The sequence below is a fragment of the Coregonus clupeaformis genome, chromosome 5 (genome assembly GCF_020615455.1).
Source record: "Coregonus clupeaformis isolate EN_2021a chromosome 5, ASM2061545v1, whole genome shotgun sequence".
Lineage (NCBI taxonomy): Eukaryota > Metazoa > Chordata > Actinopteri > Salmoniformes > Salmonidae > Coregonus > Coregonus clupeaformis.
In genome coordinates this window covers 19,261,391-19,276,346 of record NC_059196.1, presented here as the reverse complement: position 1 = coordinate 19,276,346, position 14,956 = coordinate 19,261,391, and the positions used below count along the sequence as shown (strand labels likewise).

Below are 14,956 nucleotides of genomic sequence, written 5' to 3'. Positions count from 1 at the left end.
AAAGCTTATAAATAAAACTGTTGCTGGCTAAAATGACCAAAAAAAAGATTGTATTGCAAAATAATGTTTTTTTATTCATTTATGGAAATACCAGTCGATGGAAATACATTTGACCGTTATGCTTATCGGTCTGTGGGTTAATTTGCATAATTAGGTGGAATTAAATTGGCCTGTTTGTATTTTTCGTTAGTCAAAATCAAATCAAATCGTATTGTATTTGTCACATACGCCGAATACAACGGGTGTAGACGTGAAATGCTTATTTACAAGCCCTTAACCAACAATGCAGTTTAAAAGTTAGTTTATTATTATTTTACTAAAGTTTAAAAAAGTAACACTACTTTTTTAGTCATCATGTATCTTATTCATCCAACACAACTATCACACATACACAGCCTATTTAGAGCAGGAGTTCTCCTGCAGCTCCTCAGGTGGTTGCTGCTGGAGTAAAACATGTGCTTTTATAAACCCATTCATTGTGCAACAATTCTAAATGCAATCGTGTGTTAAAGACCGTTTTGGTGCATGATTGAAAAGCACTATTTTTTTTTTCTCAACTGGCAATTGAAGCACGCCTCCCATTTACCATTCAAGTGCAGGCAACAGGCTATCAGCACATCACCCACCACTGTACAATATGAGCTGGAGGCAGTATGCATTTTGAAAACATACTTAATTGTTTGAAACCTGAATGTTTTATTTAATATTATGAGGCATGTCTTACCTTGCTTCAAAGTAGCCTATAGGCTAAATTTAACCATGGAAACGTGGAGGCAGTTATTTTATAAAGACTTCATAGGCGGCGTGTGAGTTTCAAGTTTGGGGAAGCTTACAATTTATCCTACCATTTCTACCGTTCTGCGTGCCAGTTATGATTTTCATATGGGCATTTCCATGGAACTGTTTCATTTCAATAATAACATTTTTGTTTCTCAAAATCATTGTCATGTGGTTAATAATAAAAATCAGAATTAAAATGATAAAAATCTAAAAGATAAAAGTAAACTAATGTGAGATCACGAGCCTCTGCCATATGGACACATTGATACACCTTGATCCATTGGTGGCTAAAGAAATGAGTGCATGGAACTCATAGCCTATAGGCCAATGCAGCAGTAGGCCTATAACTTCCGTTCCTCTTTCACACCGAGGATTTGGTGATTATCGATGGGGAAGATTGTTGGAAAGATTTTTCAAATAGTTTACGGTGAGGAACTATAGATTTAATATATTATCATTTGCAATGGATGTTTAAAAAAACACTTTCCTACATTTCCGCACGCTCCCTCAACATTATCAGGACAGAGAAACCAGACACATGCTCAATGCTCACATGGAGCTCTCCAAACAAAAGACGGGGGACCGGTATGATAAAAAATATATATATTATGTATGCACTCACTAACTGTAAGTCGCTCTGGATAAGAGCATCTGCTAAATGACTAAAACAATGAAAACAATGACCAATCTCATAAATGATGGTTATGAAATTAACCAAAACTTATTTCTCACAAGTGTAGCAGGTTGTGAACTCTGCAAACAACGTTTCCACTGAGAACGGTAAATGACTGTAATTAATACATGCACTAACAGAAATTAATGTAACCAAATGACAGGGATTAACGGTACATTTCCTACTGGTGACTTATGTAATAAAAAAAGTATTTAAAGGCAAACAATTCACACAATGAAACAATGAATGCGCAAGAATTGGCGGGAGACAGCTGAGCCATTCTGGAGAGAGGCTTGCCTATATCTTCAGCACACACCCCTTCCTTTCTTGTCTCTACATTTTAAATTAAACTCAAGACACATTATCTTCACACACATTTTGGATGCTTTTCACTGACAGCCGCAAGTCAATAATCAGGCCTATTGCCACGCGCGCTGCCCAATAGCAGGCTTCCCATATAGACAGGCCTATGAGCTTGTGATTTGAAACAATCCACAGCTATTTTTTAAAAGAAGCTAATGATCATTGATTCCTCTGTGGCTAAGTCATGCTTTCTGGTGAAGTATTTTTAATTATTTTATTTTTGTATAGACCGGAGTAAGTATACTAAACCAAAATATAAACGCAACATGCAACAATTTCAAAACTCGTTTTCTCATGCTCTCTTGTCCCTCTGCAGCAGACATATAGTGAGCAATATGTTTGGAACATCGAATTGCAATAAAATTGCAGTATCGAAACGCATTCATATATACTGAACAAAAAATATAAAAGCACCATGCAACACTTTCAAAGATTTGACTGAGTTACAGTTCATATAAGGAAATCAGTAAATTGAAATTAATTCATTAGGCCCTAATCTATGGATTTCACATGACTGGGAATACAGATATGCATCTGTTGGTCACAGATACCTTTTTAAAAAAAAGGTAGGGGTGTGGATCAGAAAACCAGTCAGTATCAGGTGTGACCACCATTTGCCTCATGCAGGGCGACACATCTCCTTTGCATAGAGTTGTATCAGGCTGTTGATTGTGGCATGTGGAATGTTGTTCAATGGCTGTGCGAAGTTGCTGGATATTGGCGGGAACTGGAACACGCTGTCGTACACGTCGATCCAGACCATCCCAAACATGCTCAATGGGTGACATGTCTGGTGAGTATGCAGGCCATGGAAGAACTGGGACATTTTCAGCTTCCAGGAATTGTGTACAGATCCTTGCGACATGGGGCCGTGCATTATCATGCTGAAACATGAGGTGATGGCAGCAGATGAATGGCACAACAGTGGGCCTCAGGATCTCGTCACAGTATCTCTGCATTCAAATTGCCATCGATAAAATGCAATTGTGTTCGTTGTTATGCCTGCCCGTACCATAACCCCACCGCCACCATGGGGCACCCTGTTCACAACGTTGACATCAGCATACCGCTCGCCCAAACGACCATACACGTGGTCTGCGTTTGTTAGGCCGGTTGGATGTACTGCCAAATTCTCTAAAACAACGTTGGAGGCAGCTTATGGTAGAGAAATTAACATTACATTATCTGGCAACAGCTCTGGTGGACATTCCTGCAGTCAGCATGCCAATTGCACGCTTCCTCAAAACCTGAGACATCTGTGTCATTGTGTTGTGTAACACAACTGCACATTTTAGAGTGGCCTTTTATTGTCCCCAGCACAAGGTGCACTTGTGTAATGATCGTGCTGTTTAATCAGCTTCTTGATATGCTACACCTGTCAGTTGGATGGATTATCTTGGAAAAGGAGAAATGCTCACAAACGGTGTAAACAAATTTGTGCACCAAATTTGAGCGAAAATAAGCTTTTTGTGCGTATGGAAAATTTCTGGGATCTTTTATTTCAGCTCATGAAACACTTTACATGTTGCATTTTATATTTTTGTTCAGTGTAGAATCATGATACCTATTGTATCGTTATGTCCGGGGCAATTCCCAGCCCTAGTACTATGTGTACTTTTCCATTTTCGCCCATTCAGTTCAGGAGTCCCCACAACAAGCAAAACGTTGAGTTAAAGAAGTAAATGAGCTACTGTGCCTACCCAAAAAAGTATTGTAAACTGTAGATCAAATACATTTTTTCTTGCTTCTTTTTGCATTTATTGAATTCAGTACCTAAGCAATCCACGCAATTTCAGCTACTGCCTTTCTCAGGGGATGCCCATAGAAACGCCTGTTTTTCTTTTTCCGTTCCAAAGCATTTGTTATACGATGTGCCCTAATGAACACGACCCTGAAGAAGGGTTGCTCATGTCTTAGCGATAAGGTAACTATTTTTTCTCAACCTCTTTTTTCCTCTCTTCATTTTACATTTACATTTTAGTCATTTAGCAGACGCTCTTATCCAGAGCGACTTACAGTTAGTGAGTGCATACATTTAGTTTGTCATACTGGCCCCCCGTGGGAAACGAACCCACAACCCTGGCGTTGCAAGCGCCATGCTCTACCAACTGAGCTACACCGGACCATCTCTTCCTCCCCAGTCCTGTCATTTACTCACCCTCCTCTCTTCTTTTTATTTTATTTAACCTTCATTTAACTAGGCAAGTCAGATAAGAACAAATTCTTATTTACAATGACGGCCTACCCCGGCCAAACCCAGACGACGCTGGGCCAATTGTGCGCCGCCCTATGGGACTCCCAATCGCGGCCGGATTATGATACAGCCTGGAATCGAGCCAGGGTCTGTAGTGACGCCTCTAGCACTGAGATGCAGTGCCTTGGACCGCTGCGTCACTCGGGAGTCCCATAGGTCCCTCCCCCAGGTCCTGTAGTTTATTCACCGTCCTCTCTTCTTCCTCCCCCAGGTGCTGTCGTTTACTCATCCGGTGTCGTTCCACTCTGCCGAGACGTTTGAATCTCTGTTGGGCTGTCTCAAGATGGAGGACGAGAAGACGGCAGAGGCCGCCCTGCAGATCTTCAAAAACACTGGCGCCAAACTGGAGGAGAATTTCCCTCACATCAAGTCGTAAGTCTCTCGTAGGACTCAAGCCCGTTCTAGTGGTGGCTGCTGTTTCCACCATCACTGTGTTTCCTAATGTAGCAGGAGAGTTGGACCTTTTGTTTACTTCCTGAATTGACTGAATTGTAATGGAACCCTGCTCCCTCTTTCTGCCCCCAGGGTGTTGTTACCCGTCCTACAGCAGAAGGCCAAGAAGGGTCCTCCTCGCCAGGCCAAGTACTCCATCCACTGTATCCACGCCATGTTCACCAACAGAGACACACACTTCGCACAGATCTTCGAGGTGCAGCTCTTCGCAATAACCGTTAATTTCTAGCCTGGTTCTAGATCTGTTTGTGCTGTTTTTGCCTACTCCTATGGTCATTGTCAGGTTTGGCATGACAACGACCATAAGAGATGCCTATGCCTGCACATACGGATCTGGGTAATGCTAGTAAAGTATTGCCTGCACATGTTTTAAATAATTGTATGTGTTGGATTAATTGAGTGAACCCTACTTTACTATATATAAAAAATAAAAAGAACTTTTCTGTCCCTCCAGCCTCTCCACAAGGGACTGGGCACGGCGGACCATGAGGAGCTGATCACCTCTCTCACCACCCTGGGCCACCTGTCCCTGCTGGCCCCAGAGCAGTTCGCTGGGCCCCTCAAGTCCCTGGTGGCCAACTTCATTGTCAAGGATATGCTCATGAACGACAGGGTATGTCCCCAAGGCACAGGCCTCATATTTTGGCACTAATTATGGATATTTCTGATACTGATTATGAATATTGCTGTCTGGTACTAATCATGGATATTGCTGGTACTGATGAAGGGTGTTGCTGGTACATGATAGATATTTCTGATTGTTTTTAAGGCACCAGGTAACAAGACAACCAAGCTGTGGGTTCCGGATGATGAAGTTTCCCCAGAAACTCTGGCAAAGGTAAAGGGACTCTCCAGACCATGTAGATATAGTAAGCCATACATAGACTGTACAATGGTGAAAAACCATCCCCCAACACTTAACAAAACCTTACTGTCTGTCTCTGTCTGTCGGTCTATGTGTCCATGCAGATCCAGGGCATCAAGCTGATGGTGCGGTGGCTTCTCGGAGTCAAGAACAACCAGAGTAAATCGGGCAACTCCACTCTGAGGATGCTAACAGCCATACTGAACAGTGACGGGGACCTGACAGAGCAGGGCAAGATTGGGTACTGCACTCATAAGCTCTGGTCCAGGTCGTTAGTGCGCATACCTTCACTAAGTGAGTAAAGGAACGCGCGCTAACGACCTGGACCAGAGCTAGGCACTCATTTATTTTACATTCTTTATTATGCTGAATCTGATCGTCTGGGTTTGTTTACAGTAGGGCTATCTTTGCTGACTGCTTTGCTTTCTGTCTGTAACCACTTTGAAAATTGCATTTGAAATCTATGTTCAGGACTATGTTCTGTGAGTGAGGTGAACTAACCCCTTGTTTTGTGTGTGTGTTGTAGGAAGCCTGATATGTCCCGGCTGCGTCTGGCTGCGGGGTGTGCTGTCCTGAAGCTGGCTCAGGAGCCCTGCTACCACGATATCATCACCTTAGAGCAATACCAGCTCTGTGCTCTGGTCATCAACGTAAGCATACATACACACAGAGGATTCCTGCTACCATGAGATCATCACCCTGGAGCAGTACCAGCTCTGTGCTTAAATTATTACCATACGGGCAGCCCCTTTGTAGTGCATTCTGTACTTAGCTCTGTACTGCAGTTCATATTTCGGACTAGTTCTTCATTTAATTGGCAATATAAATGTATCTTTAGATAATACCTTCCTGTTTCACTGTTTTGGACCGTTTTTATTCAGTTTCTTGCGAACTGAACATGATCCTGTTCTCGTCTCTGTTTGTTCCTCCAGGACGAGTGTTATCAGGTGCGGCAGGCCTTTGCCCAGAAGCTCCACCGGGGTCTATGTCATCTGCGTCTGCCCCTGGAGTACCTGGCTGTGTTCGCTCTGTGCGCCAAGGACCCCATGAAGGAGCGGCGGGCGCATGCACGTCAGTGTCTGGTCAAAAACATCAACCTCAGGAGGGAGTACCTGAAACAGCACGCCGCCATCAGTGGTAAGACACGGTCAGGAGAAATGCCAGTTTAGGACCTGGAGTTTTAAAGTGATAGTTAACTGTTTTTAAAGTCAAGATTATTTGTTTGTATGAATATGAATGCACCGCATTACATTACCACAAGCATTGCTACATACTCGAAAAATGCTAGCCAGGAGACTCTGGACATATAACAAAAACCTGTCTAAGCCAGGGCGGTGGTGGTGGTGGTGGGGGGGTTCTACTAAGCAAATGGAATTGTTTTAAGAAGGTCATACCAAGGATAATTTAGCTATTTGATTTTGAATTTTAAAACCCCTTGAAGTATACATTTTTTTTCTAAATAAATATATTGGATGAAAAATTACAAACACGTTGAATAACAGATTCACTACATGGAACAACAAATAGTCTGAGAGATATATGAAAGATCAGGAAACTTTTGTTAATTTGTTTTTTTTTAAAATGTTTTTAACCACTTATGTTTGGCACTAAACAGTCTCCATATATACAGTGCATTCGGAAACTATTCAGACCCTTTCACTTTTTCCACATTTTGTTACGTTACAGCCTTATTCTATAATTGATACAATTATACTTTTTTTCCTCATCAATCTACCCAAAATACCTACATAATGACAATGCAAAAACAGGTTTTTATACATTTTTGCAAATGTATTACAAATAAAAAACAGATACCTTATTTACATAAGTATTCAGACCCTTTTCTATGAGACTCGAAATTGAGCTCGGGTGCATCCTGTTTCCATTGATCGTCCTTGAGATGTTTCTACAATTTGATTGGAGTCCACCTGTGGTAAATTCAATTGATTGGACATGATTTAGAACACTGGCGCCGATGAAGATGGCGACCTCGCGACTAGCTCTTAGGAAACTTTGTGGTATTTTGTTTTTTAATGTATTATTTTTTACATTATTAGCTCAAAGTGTTTTGTATCATTACATACAGCCGGGAAAAACTATTGGATATCAGAGCGGCGGTAACTCACCAGCATTACGACCAGGAATACGACTTTCCCGAAGCAGATCCTTAGTTTGCTCTCCCCAGGGCAATTTAACTGATTCCAGCGGCTGACCCAAAACATCGCCGGCGGAGGAGAGGCACTTGGAGTGGCCTGCTGGTTCGACTTAGGAGGCGCGCACACCACCCACAGCTTCCAAGTATACTACTGACTAATGTTCAGTCTCTGGTTAACAAGGTCGACGAGCTCCGGGCAAGGATTTCTTTCCAGAGAGACATCAAGGCCTGTAACATACTTTGTTTCACGGAAACATGGCTCTCTGGGGATATACTGTCAATCGGTCCAGCCAGATGGGTTCTCAGTTCATCGCGCAGACAGGAATAAATATATCTTCGGGAAGCAGAAGGGCGAAGGTGTGTGTTTCATGATTAACGACTCATGGTGTAATTGTAGTAACATACAGGAACTCAAGTCCTTTTGTTCACCCGACCTAGAATACCTCACAATCAAATGCCGACCGTATTATCTCCCAAGATAATAATCTTCGGTTATAGTCACGGCTGTGTATATCCCCCCTCAAGCCGATACCACAACGGCCCTGAAAGAGCTTCACTGGACATTATGCAAACTGGAAACAACATATCCTGAGGCTGCATTTATTGCAGCCGGGGATTTTAACAAAGTAAATTTGAGAACTAGGCTGCCGAAGTTCTTTCAACATATCGACTGTTGTACTCGCGCTGCTAAAATCCTCGACCATTGCTATACGAACTTCCGGGATGGTTATAAAGCCCTCCCCCTCCCTCCTTTCGGCAAATCTGACCACGACTCCATTTTGCTCCTCCCTTCCTATAGGCAGAAACTCAAACAGGAAGTACGCGTGCTAAGGACTATTCGACGCTGGTCTGACCAATCGGAATCCACGCTTCAAGATTGTTTTGATCACTTGGACTGGGATATGTTCCGGGTAGCTTGCGAAAATAATTTAGACGAATACACTGAAACGGTGACTGAGTTTATCAGGAAGTGCCCACTGTGACTATTAAAACCTACCCTAACCAGAAACCGTGGATAGATGGCAGCATTCGCGCAAAACTGAAAGCGCGAACCACCGCATTTAACCATGGCAAGGTAACTGGGAATATGGCAGAATACAAACCGTGTACCTACTCACTCCGCAAGTCAATTAAACTGGCAAAACATCGTCATAGAGACAAAGTGGAGTCGCAATTCAACGGCTCAGGCACGAGACGTATGTGGCAGGGTCTACAGACAATCACGGACTACAAAAACAAAGCCAGCCACGTTGCCGACACCGACGTCTCGCTTCCAGACAAGCTAAACACCTTCTTTGCCCGCTTTGAGGATAACACAGTGCCACCGACGAGGCCCACTACCAAGGACTGTGGCCTCTCCTTCTCCATGGCCGACGTGAGTAAGACATTTAAGCATGTTAACCCCTGCAAGGCTGCTGGCCCCGACGGCATCCCTAGCCGCGTCCTCAGAGCATGCGCTGACCAGCTGGCTGGTGTGTTTACGGACATATTCAGTCTCTCCCTTTCCCAGTCTGCTGTTCCCACATGCTTCAAGATGGCCACCATTGTTCCTGTACCCAAGAAAGCAAAGGTAACTGAACTAAATGACTATCGCCCCGTAGCACTCACCTCTGTCATCATGAAGTGCTTTGAGAGACTAGTCAAGGATCATATCACCTCTACCTTACCTGTCACCCTAGACCCGCTTCAATTTGCTTATCACCCCAATAGATCCACAGACGATGCAATCGCCATCACGCTGCACACTGCCATATCCCATCTGGACAAGAGGAATACCTATGTAAGAATGCTGTTCATTGATTATAGCTCAGCATACAACACCATCGTACCCTCCAAGCTCATCATTAAGCTCAAGGCCCTGGGTCTGAACCCCGCACTGTGCAACTGGGTCCTGGACTTCCTGATGGGCCGCCCCCAGGTGGTGAAGGTAGGAAACAACATCTCCACTTTGCTGATCCTCAACACTGGGGCCCCACAAGGGTGCGTGCTCAGCCCCCTCCTGTACTCCCTGTTCACCCATGACTGCGTGGCCAAGCACGCCTCCAACTCAATCATCAAGTTTGCAGACGACACAACAGTAGTAGGCTTGATTACCAACAATGACGAGACTGAGGTGAGGGCTCTGGGAGTGTGGTGCCAGGACAATAACCTCTCACTCAACGTCAACAAAACATAGGATGATCGTGGACTTCAGGAAACAGCAGAGGGTGGACCCCTCTATCCACATTGACGGGACCGCAGTAGAGAAGGTGGAAAGCTTCAAGTTCCTTGGCGTACACATCACTGACAAACTGAAATGGTCCACCCACGCAGACAGTTTGGTGAAGAAGGCGAAACAGAGCCTCTTCAAACTCAAGAGGCTGAATAAATTTGGCTTGGCACCTAAAACCCTCACAAAGTTTTACAGATGCACAATTGAGAGCATCCTGTTGGGCTGTATCACCGCCTGGTATGGCAACTGCACCGCCGGCAACCGCAGGGCTCTCCAGAGGGTGGTGCGGTCTGCCGAACGCATTAACGGGGGCAAACTACCCGCCCTCCAAGACACCTACAGCACCCGATGTCACAGGAAGGCCAAAAAGATAATCAAGGACATCAACCACCCGAGCCACTGCCTGTTCACCCCGCTATCATCCAGAAGACGAGGTCAGTACAGGTGCATCAAAGCTGCTAAATAGCCATAACTAGCACATTAGAGGCTGCTGCTGCCTATTGAAATCGCTGGCCACTTTAAGAAATGGAACACTAGTCACTTTAATAATGTTTACATATCTTGCACTACTCATCTCATATGTATTCTGTTCTATAATATTCTACTGTATCTTAGTCCATGCCGCTCTGTCATTGCTTGTCCATAAATGTATATATTCTTAAATTCCATTCCTTACTATATTTGTGTGTATTGGATATATGTTGTGAAATGGTTAGATATTACTTGTTAGATATTACTGCACTGTCGGAGCTAGAAGCACAAGCATTTCGCTACACCCGCAATAACATTTGCTAAACACGTGTATGTGACAAATACAATTTGATTTGATTTGTGTACCTGTCTATATAAGGTCCCACAGTTGACAGTGCATGTCAGAGCAAAAACCAAGCCATGAGGTCGAAGGGATTTTCAGTAGAGCTCCGAGACAGGATTGTGTCGAGGCACAGATCTGGGGAAGGGTACCAAAAAATGTCTGCAGCATTGAAGGGCCCCAAGAACACAGTGGCCTCCATCATTCTTAAATGGAAGAAGTTTGGAACCACCAAGACTCTTCCTAGAGCTGGCCGCCCGGCCAAACTGAGCAATCGGGGGAGAAGTGCCTTGGTCAGGGAAGTTACCAAGAACCCGATGGTCACTCTGACAGAGCTCCAGAGTTCCTCTGTGGAAATGGGAGAAGCTTCCAGAAGGACAACCAAAGTGAGTGTGGAAGAGGTGAAAAAATAGTTGTTGTCTATCAACAATGACAAGCCACCGGGGTCTGACAACTTGGATGGAAAAATACTGAGGATAATAGCGGACGATATTGCCACTCCTATTTCCCAAATCTTCAATTTAAGCCTACTAGAAAGTGTGTGCCATCAGGCCTGGAGGGAAGCAAAAGTCATTCCGCTACCTAAGAATAGTAAAGCCCCCAATACTGGCTCAAATAGCCAACCAATCAGCCTGTTACCAACCCTTAGTAAAGTTTTGGGGGAAATTGTTTGACCAGAAACAATGCTATTTTACAGTGAACAAACTGACAAGACTTTCAGCACGCTTATAGGGAAGGACATTCAACAAGCACAGCACTTACACAAATGACTGATTGTATGAGAGAAGATTCCAGGAGCTGTTTTGTTAGACTTCAGTGCGGCTTTTGACATTATCGATCATAGTCTTCTGCTGGAAAAACGTATGTGTTATGTCTTTACACCCCCTGCTATATTGTGGATAGAGTTACCTGTCTAACAGAACACAGAGGGTGTTTTTTAATGGAAGCCTCTCCAACATAATCCAGGTAGAATCAGGAATTCCCCAGGGCAGCTGTCTTGGCCCCTTACTTTTTTCAATCTTTACTAACGACATGCCACTGGCTTTGAGTAAAGCCAGTGTGTCTATGTATGCGGATGACTCAACACTATACACGTCAGCTACTACAGCAACTGAAATTACTGCAACACTTAACAAAGATCTGCAGTTAGTTTCAGAATGGGTGGCAAGGAATAAGTTAGTCCTAAATATTTCAAAAACTAAAAGCATTGTATTTGGGACAAATCATTCACTAAACCCTAAACCTCAACTAAATCTTGTAATAAATAATGTTGAAAATAAGCAAGTTGCGGTGACTAAACTGCTTGGAGTAACCCTGGATTGTAAACTGTCTTGGTCAAAACAAATTGATACAACAGTAGCTAGGATGGGGAGAAGTCTGTCCATAATGAAGCGCTGCTCTACCTTCTTAACAGCACTATCAACAAGGCAGGTCCTACAGGCTCTAGTTTTGTCACACCTGGACTACCGATCAGTCGTGTGGTCAGGTGCCAAAAAGAGGGACTTAGGAAAATTACAATTGGCTCAGAACAGGGCAGCACGGCTGGCCCTTAGATGTACGCAGAGAGCAAACATTAATAATATGCATGTCAATCTCTCCTGGCTCAAAGTAGAGGAGAGATTGACTTCATCACTACTTGTATTTGTGAGAGGTATTGATATGTTGAAAGCACCGAGCTGTCTGTTTAAACAACTAGCACACAGCTCAGACACCCATGCATACCCCACAAGACATGCCACCAGAGGTCTCTTCACAGTCCAGAACAGACTATGGGAGGCACACAGTACTACATAGAGCCATGACTACATGGAACTCTATTCCACAGCAGGTAACTGATGCAAGCAGTAGAATCCGATTTTTTTTTTAAACAGATAAAAATATACATTATGGAACAGCGGTAACATACGCACTATACACACACGTACAGAAGGATTTTGTGTTGTGGAGTATGGGCCTGAGGGCACACATTTAGTGTGTTGTGAATTATGTAATGAATGTATTGTAATGTTTTTACAATTGTATAACTGCCTTAATTTTGCCAGACCCCAGGAAGAGTAGCTGCTGCCTTGGCAGCAGCTGATGGGGATCCATAATAAATAGAAATACAATCAGGCCTTTATGGTAGATTGGCCAGACGGAAGCCACTCCTCAGTTAAAGGCACATGACAGCCTGCTTGGAGTTTGCCAAAAGGCACCTAAAGGACTCTCAGACCATGAGAAACAAGATTCTCTGGTCTGATGAAACCAAGATTGAAGTCTTTGGCCTGAATGCCAAGCGTCACATCTGGAGGAAACCTGGCACCATCCCTACGGTGAAGCATGGTGGTGGCAGCATCATGCTGTGGGGAAGTTTTTCAGTGGCAGGGACTGGGAGACTAGTGTAGATTGATTAGGATTTTTATTTATTTAATCCATTTTAGAATAAGGCTGTAATGTAACAATGTGGAAAAAGTCAAGGGGTCTGAATACTTTCTGAATGCACTGTACTTCCATTCATTTTTTCAACGGGTACCGGGGGACCTTCAGACGATTCTTGTGAGGCCTGTGGGCGTACTAGAGCAAAACAACCGACATGAGTCTCATCTTTCCATAGAGGGGTCATAATAGTTTGACACAAACCGTTCAGGCGCAACAGACGATTCTGTGAGAAGACAGATTTTCGGGATGTCTCATGTTCTGACAAATACTGCTGTAGCTCTGTCACCTTTAACCGCAGATGCGGAAGTGTGACATAAGCAGATGCGGTGGATTGAGACGCATCCAATGCAAAAAGAATAACAGATCTCTAGATTAAACTGCCAGATTTTAATGGGGATTATTTGTATTATGCTAATTAGATCGACCTAAAATGAAATGAGAACAGCCTAGGTCAATTGAAAATAAGAAAACTTATACGACAAAAAAAGTGAACTCTCTCTTTAAACATCTCTACCTAGAGCCTGGGGGTTTTCCTGGTCTCATTATGTTGTCAGGAAAAACTCTTGACCCTAGGGATAGATCAAACATTGTAATTGTTGATTGTTGACTGCCTACCCCACACTTGTCACTGTAGTCAGCAGTCTGCCATAGCGCTGTGTGGCATGGTCATCATGATTTGTGTGTTTGTGCGCGTGTGTGCTCGTGCGTGCTCGTGCGTGCATGTGCGTGTTTGTGTTTCTGCTCGTGTGTGTTCTTCTTGTAGAGAAGCTGTTCTCTCTGCTGCCAGAGTACGTGGTGCCGTACGCCATCCACCTTCTAGTTCACGACCCAGACTACGTCAAGGTGCAGGACATCGAGCAGCTCAAAGACATCAAGGAGTGAGTGGCTAATCTGACAATACAGAACATTTTCTAAATGAAAAATTGCCCAGAAATGACATTGCACAAAAAGGGGCACACCTCCCCACACCAATGAGCAAAAGCATGTATTGTTTACCTAAAACAAAGGATCAGTGTGGTTTCATGAGTTAACATATTGATATCAAACATTGAAATGAACCATACAGCCAACATTGAAGGCCAAATTCTAATGGTGACGTAAAAAATGTGCAACTAAATAGCGTACATAACCCTACATACAGTGCCTTCGGAAAGTATTCAGACCCCTTGACTTTTTCCACATCCTTATTCAAAAATGGATTAATTTTTTTAAATTATTCAGCCATCTACACACACTACCCCATAATGACAAGGCAAAAACAGGTTTTTAGAAATTTTTGCACATGTATTAAATATTAAAAACAGAAATACCTTATTTACATAAGTATTCAGCCCCTTTGCTATGAGACTCGAAATTGAGCTCAGGTGCATCCTGTTTCCATTGATCATCCTTGAGATGTTTCTACAACTTCATTGGCGTCCACCTGTGGTGAATTCAATTGATTGGACATGATTTGGAAAGGCACACACCTGTCTATATAAGGTCCCACAGTTGATAGTGCATGTCAGAGCAAAAACCAAGCCATGAGGTCGAACGAATTCTCCGTAGCTCTCCGAGACAGAATTGTGTCGAGGCACAGATCTGGGGAAGGGTACCAAAAAAAATTCCGCAGCATTGAAGGGCCCCAAGAACACAGTGGCCTCCATCATTCTTAAATGGAAGATGTTTGGAACCACCAAGACTCTTCCTAGAGCTGGCCGCCCGGCCAAACTGAGCAATCGGGGGAGAAGGGCCTTGGTCAGGGAGATGACCAAGAACCTGATGGTCACTCTGACAGTGCTCTAGAGTTCCTCTGTGGAGATGGAAGAACCTTCCAGAAGGACAACCATCTCTGCAGCACTCCACCAATCAGGCCTTTATGGTAGAGTGGCCAGACAGAAGCTACTCCTCAGTAAAAAGGCACATGACAACCCTCTTGGAGTTTGCCAAAAGGCACCTAAAGACTGTCAGACCATGAGAAACAAGATTCTCT

At 43.7% G+C, this 14,956-nt stretch overlaps 1 protein-coding gene across 4 annotated transcripts in view; it reads left to right on the top strand.

Annotated features, from left to right (window-relative positions):
* The window catches only part of pds5b (PDS5 cohesin associated factor B), an 86,020-nt gene that overhangs the window by 60,210 nt on the left and 10,854 nt on the right, over positions 1-14,956 (top strand). For 3 of the 4 annotated variants that reach the window (XM_041874303.2, XM_041874294.2, XM_041874289.2), the window contains exons 19-26: positions 4,282-4,442; positions 4,596-4,719; positions 4,978-5,136; positions 5,293-5,361; positions 5,493-5,629; positions 5,915-6,038; positions 6,321-6,525; positions 13,748-13,862. In XM_041874303.2, the coding sequence (XP_041730237.2) occupies positions 4,282-4,442; positions 4,596-4,719; positions 4,978-5,136; positions 5,293-5,361; positions 5,493-5,629; positions 5,915-6,038; positions 6,321-6,525; positions 13,748-13,862 (1,094 nt within the window). Of the gene's footprint in view, positions 1-4,281; positions 4,443-4,595; positions 4,720-4,977; positions 5,137-5,292; positions 5,362-5,492; positions 5,683-5,914; positions 6,039-6,320; positions 6,526-13,747; positions 13,863-14,956 lie in introns of those variants that run through there. The other variant, XR_006658211.1, reaches the window with a different exon arrangement.